A 12,767-nucleotide genomic window follows, 5' to 3' on the forward strand; every position below is an offset into this window, starting at 1 on the left:
GTTTAGATAATGTGCTGAGATTCTCAGTGATTTACTTCCTAGTTGATTATTGTGCACAAAAAAAATCATGTCTTAGTGAATGTTGCACCCCTGGTCTATGCCGGTCCTTAACTATTTTTCTTTGTTTGTTTTTGCCAATGATATGTTGTATTCCATGTGTCCACAAGCTTAAATCAGGGTGTCACAGGATCCACTGGTGGTGTAGACTGTAAGGATTAAGGTGAATGAGATTACTGTAGATTATATCCACCTGGCACTACTTCTGACTCTGTGGCTGCCCTCTTTCTCTTTTCCCCTACAAGAGCTGTATCTGACAACATCTGACTTTGCACTTCAGTGAAGTCATGATGGGAGGATCTGTGCCGCTATAATGCCAATTCTACTTTCCAGTAATTGAGGTGCACGCCCTGAATAGCTCCGTTTTCTCCTCTTATGGCATCGGGGGTGAAGTCACCTCATTGTAAGAGCTGTAAAAGCACAAAAGATAACTAAGAAGCAGAGAGAGAGAGAGAGAGAGAGAGGGAAAAAAAAAGAACGGGCATGGAGTTCCCTTAAATGACATTTATTAATTTCTCTATGTTTTTCTTTTTGCAGTAAACATGAGCAAAAATATACATACAGTAACAGCAAAAAATAAAGATCCAAAGAGAATAGAATCATCAGCCATTTGGGTGAGAATATCCCAACAAATTTCATGGATTACTTTCTCACTGTTTTCTTGAATTATCCTTGCACCACAGTCTTAGGCAATAGTAAGTTTGGAAGGGGGGTGGGTGGTTGTTGGTGGGGTAGTAATGAGGTCAGCTATATTTTTCCTAATTTGAAACATGGAGAGCTCACTCCGTCGTTTGTATCGGCCTCCTTAAAGTTAAGCCTGAAAAAGGTTTTTGATGTTTTGCACTCTGTGAAAAGCACTGGGGGAAACACAGTTAATATCTTGCAGCCAAATAATGTATTCACCATATAATCAAATTATTGTGAATGACTGTGTCTTAATTCCGGTACAATAGACCCCATCATCTACACACATGCGGTGTTCACCATGAAACAGTAGCCAATAAGCAGTGACTGCGATGGAGCTCTCACTGCAAACGATCAATTGCCTGTGGCAAGTTGGCCAATCAAAGAGAGTGGGAAGGATTCAAATGATGAGAAAATAATTTCTACATTTGAAAAAAAAAAAAAAGCTTCATGTTAAACCTTAAAGTTAATATATTTTGTCACTCAGAAAGCTGAATCTATCGATGAAAACCTACCAGGTAACTCCCTTGTCATGATACAATCCAAGCTAATACATTCTTTCCTCTTTACAACAAAATAGCAATAAAAATACTCTTTTTTTTTAAATAAAACATTTTTTTAATTGATCAATCTTGAAAATGCACATTGGCAAAACATATTTTATGTCTGAATGCAATATTTATGTGTTCTTGCCTTTTTCTTCCTTTCTCTTGATGATTCACGTTGCACTGAATTTGTTACAGCCTTTCCAATAAATACATCATACAGCCACACAAGAAATAAAGATATTGCTTTTTGAGGACATCTCCAAATTATCACAGAGAAACAGATAAATGGAGATAACAGGAAACAACATTCTGTGACACTGGGGAACAACATAGTCTGTCCACCAGGAGGCACTGTTATCTTTGTAGTGAAACCTGTTCTTTTTGTGCGTATTATTACATAAGACTAGGCCTGGTAACAACATGGGATCTATCGCAGTCCACCTGGAATCTATCATTGCCTGAGAGCCTTTTGCTCAAATCAGTCGTTGATGATGTGTCATTGCAGCACAGTAGCTAAATATATCTTTTAAATTGCCACGAGGATCTTTGGTTGGGGGTAATTTGAACAATGTTCACATGCACAAAACTAAAAAAAACAAAAACAACAATGTCCAATTAGGCAATTAAGACAACTTTATTCTTGTGCTATAAATCAGAATATGTTCACCAAAAAATAGACAAGTTTTTTAATAATTCCTGGGGAAAAAAATGGATTAAATGCTTTGAATAATTTGTGTAAATTACTGTGGGATTAATCAACTTTCTCTTTTACTGGCATATATTTTGAAAAATATAATTTCCGAAGAAGATGGCGGAGAAATAAGGGTTTGACCCAAGGAGAAGGAACGACAAAGTAGGGTAAAGAACTAAAGTGTGCCTGCTCAGGATTAGCCAACCAGATTAAGAGATTACAGTGAAATTAAGTAAGTGTTGTAGGAATGCCAAAGGAGAAGTCCATGAGTACGGGTCAATCCATAGCTGAGAAACAGCAAAATGGACTCCCACATAGCTGTTCATCAAGGGGGGAATCTCTCACGGTGAAAAAAAAATACATTATCCACTAAATGTGGACCACGCAACTGCATTAGACCACACCAACTGTTTTCTATCAAATCTGGATTAGATAACGAGGTACCATTTAGACACTAATGGGGGAATTTGTATGAATACTGAGAAACACACTACTCTGAGAGAAACTGTGTGGTGGATGTCAATCTAATCCTCAATATGAGCAAGGAGATGATTGTTTCTTTGAATTTGTTTGCGATGACATGATTGATTGCAGTCATACTGGCTCGCGTCGTTGCAGCCACGCCAAGGTAATGTGCCTCAGTTCAAAAGTGCTTGTACACAATCTCCCACCAATCACAAGAGGGGCTTACTGGGATTTTCACCTATGCTGCACGATGACTTTCATTTCATGTAAACTGCTCAAGTGCAAACTGTCAAAAGGTTGGTATAGGACAAGCTGGCGGACTTTCTATCATTACAAGCTCTCTCTTCACCCTGATTGAAGTCATGCAACCGTGGCGAATATTACAAAGAAACAAAAAACCTAAACCCAACAACTTCAGTGAAAAAGGTAATTATCTATGTTGTCAAAGAAACAAATGTCCAGTTTTTTTTATTTCCTACGGGCCTACACAGCAAGATTTCAAAATTCGGATGCACTAGCACTTCACATATTCAAGACTCTAGTGACCTTGAAGAGAAGATGTAATCTACACACCTGATATCCTGGACAAATACTTTAGAGGATGATAATGATGAGTATGAATTGAACAAACACTTTCTAGATCCTCATTTCCAAAGCTGTACAAGTAATAATTTAACTCTTCACAAAAACAAAGGAAAAAAAAAAAACACTTCCAGTGCAAATCAATAAAAAAATATGACAACAGCATCTATTTCTGCTATGTACAGACATATGAAATAGATGCAATACATGCAAAAAAAAAAAGCTTTAAATATTTGAGTACTTTAATTAATTATTGAGACAAAATAAACTGTCTTGTTTCGAATGTTAAGAATAAAATGACAGACACAGTGAAAAGAAATGTAACTTCATTGTGCAGCAGGAGGATAATTCTTGCTGTTTCCACATGATTTCCAGATGGTTCTTTGGGTTGAGTGCAGCCAGGAGAAACCTGAGAATATGGCACAGTTCTCTGACAAAACCACAAACATCAGCCAAGCTTAGCCACTTAAACGGATGGAAGTCACAGGGATACGTTTCAAATGGATCCCATTAATCCTCACTTAGTGTAAAATCAAGTGCTGTTGTTCACTTAAGGTCATTTTTTTAAGAATGGCTGTAATGTGATCATAACCAGTGAACCAAACCATGTATCTCGCTTGTTTTATCAGCTACTCTCAGGCCAAAGAACCTGGTAAATATCATGTGTGGAACAAAAGTCTTTTTTAAAGAACGGAATCAAGTAATGACTGTGATGTATGATTATTCATAATGTATGTCACCTAATGAATATTGCACATTGCATGCAATTTCCCGACCTACAGCATGAAATTGGACCTGTAAATGGAACACACACACACACACACACACACACACAGATTTACACGCACATGTGGACACAGACACACACACACATACACAAACTTAAAGGTTTTGATCTCTATCTCCCATTGTTGGAGATGCCTATCTTATAATGCCTATCTATGTCGTTTTTGAAACACACAGGGGCTGTGTGTGACGTGTAGAAGATCACTGCAATGCAGCGCCGTCCCTCCTGGTGGTCAGCGGTTTAACATAACCTCATTTCACACATAGCAGAGAGGTGGGACATAAGGCCTCCTGCCCTCATAGCACACTAAAGACAATACACACATGCAAAATGGCTTCATCTCTGCATCCATCCATCAAGATATTTTATACGCCAGTCTGTTGGATTATTCTTTTAAGTGCAACAAAAAGACATACTGATATAAGGTTATGATACCGTATAAATAGATATACACATTTTGTATTGTACTTTGTGTATATTCATATATAGAGGGATACTCTATAAGGAGGCAGCAAGAGGGGAGCAGCAGTAAAGTGGTAATGTTGCTGATCCTCACAAACTCTGAAAACACGTTTATGCCCTTTATATCCCCTAGTTTGTCATGCAGTATAAATAGACGTCACCTCAAACTAATTTACAGAAAAGAATTTGTCCCAAAGCTAACAGACAGAAATAATGACAGGATTACCACCCTTTATTCTTGCCTTATCTCATCGCACGGCAGGGCAAAAAAATAAAAAATGCCCAGCTTTTGAGGATTGTAAACAAATTCTACAGACCAGGCCAAGGGTGCAAATACTGTGATTTGTTTCTGTGTGTGCACATTGTTGCAGAGAATGAAGAAAGTGGTTTTCAGGGGAGAAAAGGGTCGGCCTAGTTTAATTAGTGTTGATCCTCAACTTGAACGACACTCGTCCGGCAAATTTGTCCCTCTCACTTCCAATGGGAATGTTGTTGGCATTAATCTTGCACTCAATGTTGACATCTTGATTGACAGTGATGTTAAGGAACTTGACGGCAACCAAAGGCTGAGAGTAGTTCACCTGTGGAAGGAGATCCATGCAAATTTAATTCATGAAGAACTTCCTCTTTCAATACAGGAACCCATGTATTCTGTGTGGCATATACACAGAACTGGAATCTGAGTGGAACAGACTTTCCCATTCAAATCAGCGCAGCAGGATGGTCAGAGTGGCAGCCATTTCTATTTGAATCGTTGCCACTGCAAAGACCTGCAGCCATTGCACCGGGCTGACTTCTGTAGTCCAGTTGATGGTCACTATTAACGTTTATTTACTATTTTCAGCAAGCCGACACAGCACAGCACTCAGTTCTCAAGGAAGTGTGACACACTTAACTGCCTTATATATGCGCTGTCACCGGTTAATCTAACCATAAACGCTGTTTGATTCTGAACCGGCCGAGTAACTGCAGCAAACATGGCCATTCTACTGTATTCAAGATCATAGCTAGTTTGCTTTTTTTTTGGTTTTGTTTTGTTTTTTGTTTTGTTTTGTGCAAAACCTCTGGTCAGGCACTTCCGGTCATTGGCTAGCTAACTCACTTTTCACCCGCAGTAGTTAACACCACAACTGCTGAATATTTTCAAAGTGGTCCCACGACATCATAAAATAAGCTAGTCATGCTAGTTAGCGGGTAAGCGATCAAACAGAAGTGCATCACAAAAAAGAAAGAAAAGAAAAGACTGACTCAGCACCAGCCAATCAGTGATGTGGCTGCAGGTACTTTGCCATTAACAGCTGATTAAAACAAATATCTGCAGCCACATTTTTTTTTTTAAATTATTATTGGGTGTGGCCAGAAGGAGAACAGGTCGTGAACTTTCAACCCCTAGAGGGCAGTGGAGCAGCACTTTTCTGCCTCATGCAATTTTGTGTTGAGCTAATCTTAATAGTACCCAAATTGTTGGGAAATTACTTGTACTAATCAGAAAGTGAATTACACTGATATTCCGATTTAAAGGTAGGGCTAGACGATAATGACAAAATCAAGAATTACAGGTTATCTTTAGCCAAATATCTCAGTATCAACATTGTGATGATATTGTAGAGATTATTAGTGGTGGTTATATATTTACGCACAATCATTAGTAACTAGGATATGATGACCAAACAGTCGGGGGCAATTAACAGAGCTGCTAGAACAGTCTAATAAATTGAGAAAATTGTGTCTCTTGACTGTAATGCAGCCTTTAAAACCAACAACACTTCCATATCACGATACTACCATATCCAAAATCACAGATATTTAGTCTCATATCACAGTATTGATAGAACATCGATATATTGCCCAGCCCTATTTAAAGGTGAGTCTTACCTGAGCTTTCTTGCCATAGTAAGGGTAGTACATTAGGTTGAAAGTGCCATTGGGAGGGAAGTACAATAGTTCTCCAATGTCGTCTTCTTTCTGTGTGTGTGGAACAAGTTAATCAGTTATGGCCTGGCAGACTACTTCCATATATGTGGAGAGGGTAAAAGAGAGCGAGGGATCCAGACTAATCTCTGTCGTTTTTTCAAATCCCATTTCCTAACATGCCTATCACCTACTTGGCCAGTCTACTCAGCGGAAAGCACCTCATTGTGATGTGCAGGGTGTTGTTATTATGGTCAAAGAGGCAATTTTATTTTACAGTGGTGTTTAACTAGTCCAAACAAGTCTGCTGAATGTTGTGTTTCAATATCTAGTGCTAAAAGACGAATCACTGAGAACTACAATTAGATCTACTGCTGTTTCACCTCTACGTGTATTCTATAAAATAACAGGTCAGGACAGAGGATCCTGTCCAGGTCTTACCCATTCGTCTTTGCCAACTTTGTATTTCTGAGAGAATGGAGGGGGCATGATGGAACAGGAAAAAAAGAGAGCAGCAACATACACAGTGGTGTGAAATGACATGGTAGCATGCAAGACAGACACACCAGAAAAATTATGACACAGACATTAAGAGGAACGGGGAGGTGAGAGCAGTGCATCACAGAGGAGAATGAGATGTGATATATACGGGCTCCAAGTGGGCTGAAATCCAAATTATCATTTTAAACATTTCATTGTGAGACAGAAAGCTTTACCTTTGCCCCACAGGTGACATATGGAGCCTGTCCATTCTTTCCTGGCAGCATCCCAATCACCTAAATAGAAAGACAACACATTACTCTCCATGTTTAAAACAGAAACAGGTGGACATACAGGTTATTTTCAATATCAACACTACTGAGGTGATCTTTTCCTGTTTCCACACCAATTTCATTATCTCAGTCACTCCAGGTCTCCTAGCAACACCATCCCTTTCCCATCCCTCTTCCCTTCTCATACCCGATTCAGCTTGATGATGATGCATGGCTGGCCATGTTGGTATCCATAGTAACGGTCACTGATTCCAGAGCACTCCTTCAGCATGGTGCGGTTGAACTGACATGAGCGCTTTGGGTTGTTCTTCACATCGCCGCTGTCCTCCTGCACAAAGTACTGGTCTGGGGTGCACTCGTCGTTCTTCTCAACCTGGATTGAGTTGTTGTAGGCTGCAGAGTAGGATGGGGGGTTATTTGGGTTGTGAGGATTTATGTGTGACTAAACCCTAACCCAGGTAGGAGGCAATCTCCAACTATGGTAGAGCAGTTACAGACAACCCACCTCTAAGTGTTTTTTTTTCTTCTCCAAAATAATGCACTATAATGCACTACAAGGGAATTATCTCTCTTTAGGAAAAATATTCATTCTGGATTCTTGTATAACCAAAGCAGTGATCTTATTTTTGATGGCATTCAAACTCAAAGAAGTGAAGAACCAGACTCACGGTCAAGGAACCTGTCCAGGGCCTGAGCATACATGTCCCAGCTCTCAGTATTCTGGATGCTGTAGACAATCTCGAGAGACTCGTCCCCTTTAGGTCTGATCATCATGCCTGTGAGAGACATACCGACAGCAGAGAGCTTCATTACTTCAGGGCAAGGTTTGTGACTTCTGTCCATGTACTATAGTTTTTCTTATTATCCTGAGGTGTACTGCTATAGTTGTTTTTTAAGCTACTGCACCTGGTGTGGACAACCTATCCTGCCAGGTTGGTTTGTGGTCGTCCAAGGTCTGCAGCATAACATACATGGTGAGAGCAAACAGCCCAGCCAGGCATATGTAGAAAATTAGGTAGAAGAGTAGGATAAGACCTGCAGACAAACAAAAGAGACACCAGTTGAGTCAATGCTTAGCAACTGAAAATTAATATTACCACATATGACACAGACCTTACTCCCATGGAAGCAATTTTCAATTTACATCACATTTTTTATGTTTTCAATAAGTCAAACGTTTGTCATTTTCACCAATCTCCAATGAAAAACTGACCTAAGGGATGCAAGCTCGCCTCTTAAATACATTTTTGCCCCAAATTGCTCCCTACCAGAATCCAGCCTAGGCAGCTAAATAGTAGTTAAATACCTAGGCTAGCTAACACAGGTGCATTATTTAAAACTGGCAAGGATTGATTTAACTGAAGACCTTTTAGAATCCATTGACAAAAAAACATGGAATAAGCACATGAGCACAAATTATGTGATTATTCCACTTTGTTGCCAGATGTCAAAACTGGCCTCATTTCAGTCTATAATCTGTGATTTTGCGTAGCACACCTTTAAATTCAGACAATTTGCTACCCAATTTCATAAGAGATAGTGATTTGAAAGTACCATGCCTGTCTATCTCAGAATACTTGCTGAACTTGTTGGTGTGTGTTTAAACTAATGGCTTATGATTTATGCATTAAGAGTACATAAGACAAATGCATGCAATTATAAATAAGTGCTGCTCATTTCATTAATAATGCTCGAGTACATGTTGACAATTGATCTTATGTGTGAGTAGATGCTGGAATCAAACTGACTGTAAATTAAATGGAGCTGCTGAGCTGGACAGAGTGCTTTCACTTTGAGTTTGCCTGGTCACTCTCTAATTGACCAAACATGGAGGCAGGAGGCACACAATAATCTTCCTTAAACTAGAGGCCCTTCTTTCCATCTACAACATCTGCTTCCCTCCCTCTTGCACAAACACACACACACACAAACACACACACACACACATCACATCCTGTTACAAACTAAAAATACCATCGATTGCATAATACAGCCTTCCAAATGTGGAAACAATTATTTTATGGCCAAATCATATACATCTGCTTGCCTCGGCGCTCACACGCAGACAATGGTTCCCACAACTGATGAACATGCTGGCTTTAACACACAACTGTTGCCCTCCTCCAAACGTCAACTAGTGTGAATTAAACCAAGATTGAATGGCTTGTCTTTGTCCAGTTTCATTATCAAGTTGCAGAAACAATGGAAGGAGAGCTGGGGGGAGGGATGATGACAGAAGGGGATAGAGGAGGAGGGAGGACAAGGCCCCCCTGCAGATTGGGGCATAGGGTCAGAGGATTACAGTCCAGCAGTAAACTATTACATTAGCAGTGTAGGCACAATGTTGCCGCATATGGTCAGGGTGACAGGCTGCTCTGAAACATGCACATGAAAAGGAAATCTCAGGTTACAGTCGTTGCTACGTTCGATATATCCTACATAAAACAGCATCACTTGTTAAAATATTGATGTGATGGTTCATACTCAATGTTCAAATCAGATTAATCCAATTTAAAGTGTTTCCATCTAAAATGTGGAAATGTGATTAGAACCCACACCCCCCACCTTTAGCCTAGACACCTGAGGCCAGTGTTGGGTAGCAGCTGAGGGCCCTGAACCTGTGACACTGCTGGATGGCCCCCAGCTTGGAGCTCACTCACTCTGTCAGCAGGCCCAGCACCGCATGGGCCTCCCACCATGGCCTGGATACAGGAATCCATAACAAAATGTCAGGGGGAAGCTCCACCATAAGGGGCAATTACAATTACAAAGTGTGTGTGTGTGTGTGTGTGCGTCAGAGGGTGCGTGCGCACGCATGTGTGTATGTGTGTGTGTGTGTGTGTGTGTGTGTGTGTGTGTGTGTGTGTGTGTGTGTGTTTCTGCCTGATTGCCCCCAGAATTATGCAGATCTAAGGTGAAATTAATAAGACAACAGAGGGCATCCTGGCTATAGTATGGAAAAAAAACCTCACACTGAGTCATCAAATATACAGAGGCAAGCCCCAGGCCTTGGACTGAGCTGTAACCACTAGATAGGAGAGGAGTCACAGATAAAACACTGTTTATCTCTATTGTGATGAGGAACGTTGGGCTAACCGCAAACATAACACCACCCAGGGGAGCCTGGGTCTGCATACGTGCACACAGGAGTGCAGGCAGGGTGGCTTCCCCCATGGCAAGGAGGGTGTTGGGTTTATAGTCTGCCCTGTCAGCACCAGCTGATGATGGACACTGGAGCATCTCTCTTTCACCCTCCTTTTTCTACACAGTGATAGTTGAAAGAAAAGAACAAAAAGGACACGGCGGGATGGTCCAGCATCCTGTTCTTTCTTCCCCAACAACGGCAGGAGGTGTCTCTTTTCTTTCCTTTCAGAATTAATTAGGACGACATGTTGCTCATCTGCTTTGTAAATTGTTGATCAAACAGAGCTTTGAACTGAAAATGAAATGGTACTGAAGAGAGAGAGAGAGAGAACAGCTTTGAGCTGCAGCTCTGTCAGTGTCAAGCCATTTTCCATTTTGCTTACAGTATGCAATCTTTAAAGCAATCATATAAAGTGAGAACAACAATCGGTATTTTGTTGTTTAACTTTGTCGGGAGGACAAACTACTTAATTAGCCCTATTTTAAACAAAGGAACTGTATGGCTGTTTGCCTGGTGTCACTGTAACATCAAAACTGCAAAATGATTCTGCTTTACCAAAGTTTCACATCAATACAGCCTTGTGCACAGAGCAGAACACAGAAAAGGGGATTTTCTCTTTCTTCCTCAAAGAGGTCTTTGATGGAATGCTCTCAAAATACATTAGGCTGCATAATTAGATGTGTGACCGCTAATGGACTGGAGAGACAGCCACACTGCCAAACTGGTGGAAACAAAAGTGCGCTCTTTCTCCTTGTGGCCAAAGAGGAAATGCTAAGTTGAAAAACCAAGCAGCAGGCCTACATGTAGTGGCTTACGACAGAAATAGCCCAATTAACGAGCCTAAAGAGCACAGCTTAAAGAGGCCACCAGTCCTCAAAGCACCTGGGATGCATTGAGCTGGATTAGGTGGTGCATTGTGGGAAGACATAGGTGGCAATGATGACAGTCAATGATTCGCCACCCTGTGCTGTAGTAAAATGTCCATTCATGAAACATTGTCACCAGAACGCCATTTTTAGCAGAAGCATTTAAATCTGTCAGCATGATCCCATCCTCAATCACAAAACTGCAATGTTCTCATTAAGGCAATGCTTCACAGTGAAAGCGAAAAATAAATAAATAAATAAATAAATAAAACAAGGCTACTGAAAGTGATTTACTTTGCCAGTCCTGAATCGATACCTTCCCCGCGTCAGCCAATGAAGTCATTAGATTAGGATTAAATCCCTGACTGATTTACTCACACTTGGGAGGGGCTGGGCTAGAGGTGATACAAATAGCATTTGGCCCTCGGCTTTACCCAGATTAAAACGCTCCAATGTCATTAGAACGGAGCCATATGCGCCATATCATCTCATGAATCTTTGAAACAGTTGCGGTCTGGCTGTATGGCACAAAACAATGCACTCTGAAGAGGATCAAATTTCCCTCAGTTTTCTTGGGGAAAAAAGATGAAAACCTTTACATTATACATAATGCATATTTGAAAACTCTAACCCACCTCCCTTTTATTATTAGTCTTCTCTGCTGCAGAATTCACGTTAAAACCGGCAGCAGGAGGCGACCATCGCTCGCACAGATACCGGATAATAGGATATAGAGAATAACGCTCTTTCCATCCATCACAGTGAGCGTGCTTCATGAATGCCCAATAATTTCTCTTAATCTTAAATTGAAAATGTTGCCGTTTGCCTCCACCCCTTGTCTGGCGCACTGCGCAGGAAACACTGTAACATAAATTAGTAAATATATATACGAGGAGGGAGATTTTTTTCGCCGGCTTGCACAGGAGCAATGCCGCATTTCGCTTTCCGCACCACACTGTAGTGGACAGCGACAGCAATCTCATTAAGGTGCGCGCTGCGGGCAACGGCGAATTGTGCATTGCTGTAAAATAAGATGAAATCGGTTTACAACTGACAACTGATGGGCACATCTTGTAATTCTTTACAAAGGATCCTATTGATTCAGCATGCCCTAGCTTCTGAAAAGGCTTAAGGGGCTGAGACTGAGACCCATTAGAGCCGAGGGACCATCTTTGCTGCATTGCTGTAGTTGAGAGATGACTTACCCCAGCTGCTCGCCGTCCTGCCCAGAAACTCCCTCGTCCTCGGGTTCCATATAAAGTCCTTCCAGTCGCTCTTATCTGCATCCTTTGCCATTTTGTCTGATAAGCTCGGGCTCCAACTGACCGCTAAATGCGCTCTAAGGTGCTGTAATATGCAGCTGGGATGAAATAATTAGCCAGACAACACAGAGATCCTTCTGATCGTGGCTCTGGGAGGCAGAGCAGTAACAGGCTATCAAACAGGTCTAGTTAAAAGAAGACACAAACGCACAAAACGGATGCTGCAGGGAAAAGGAATAAAAGGATGGGAAAACCGGCGTTGTGCTATATTGCCTACCGCACAGCCTATCTAATAACAGAAAATGGGTACTAATGGACAGAGGTAGCGACACTATTCTCAACACAGACCTAGAATCTGCCCTCCCCCCCAGCTCTTGTCTGCATGCCGCAGAGTTTTGATGAGTGGTGCAGAAATATAGTGATACTGCGGTAAAGCACTCTCTCCGCCTCTGTCCACCAGCGCCCCCGCCCCTTCCATGCTTCAACTCCCCCTCCCTCCCCCCTCCTCATCATTCGTCCCCGCCTCCATCCCCA

General features: G+C 41.3%; 1 protein-coding gene across 2 annotated transcripts; it reads right to left on the reverse strand.

Annotated features, from left to right (window-relative positions):
• Positions 1-546: 546 nt before the first annotated feature.
• atp1b2b (ATPase Na+/K+ transporting subunit beta 2b) lies at positions 547-12,674 on the reverse strand. 2 transcript variants are annotated; one of them, XM_030068264.1, is made up of 8 exons: positions 12,177-12,673; positions 7,867-7,995; positions 7,629-7,736; positions 7,148-7,353; positions 6,904-6,963; positions 6,629-6,655; positions 6,152-6,241; positions 547-4,857 (listed from the first exon to the last, which is right to left on the reverse strand). In XM_030068264.1, exons 1-8 carry the CDS (start codon positions 12,265-12,267, stop codon positions 4,693-4,695), a joined length of 876 nt encoding a protein of 291 aa, XP_029924124.1. In that variant the 5' UTR covers positions 12,268-12,673; the 3' UTR covers positions 547-4,692. The 2 variants fall into 2 exon arrangements, with proteins under 2 accessions (XP_029924124.1, XP_029924125.1); XM_030068265.1 differs by lacking the exon at positions 6,629-6,655 and having other exon boundaries at positions 12,177-12,674.
• Between the last annotated feature and the right edge of the window lie 93 nt (positions 12,675-12,767).

Source organism: Myripristis murdjan, chromosome 14 (genome assembly GCF_902150065.1).
Source record: "Myripristis murdjan chromosome 14, fMyrMur1.1, whole genome shotgun sequence".
Taxonomy (NCBI): domain Eukaryota; kingdom Metazoa; phylum Chordata; class Actinopteri; order Holocentriformes; family Holocentridae; genus Myripristis; species Myripristis murdjan.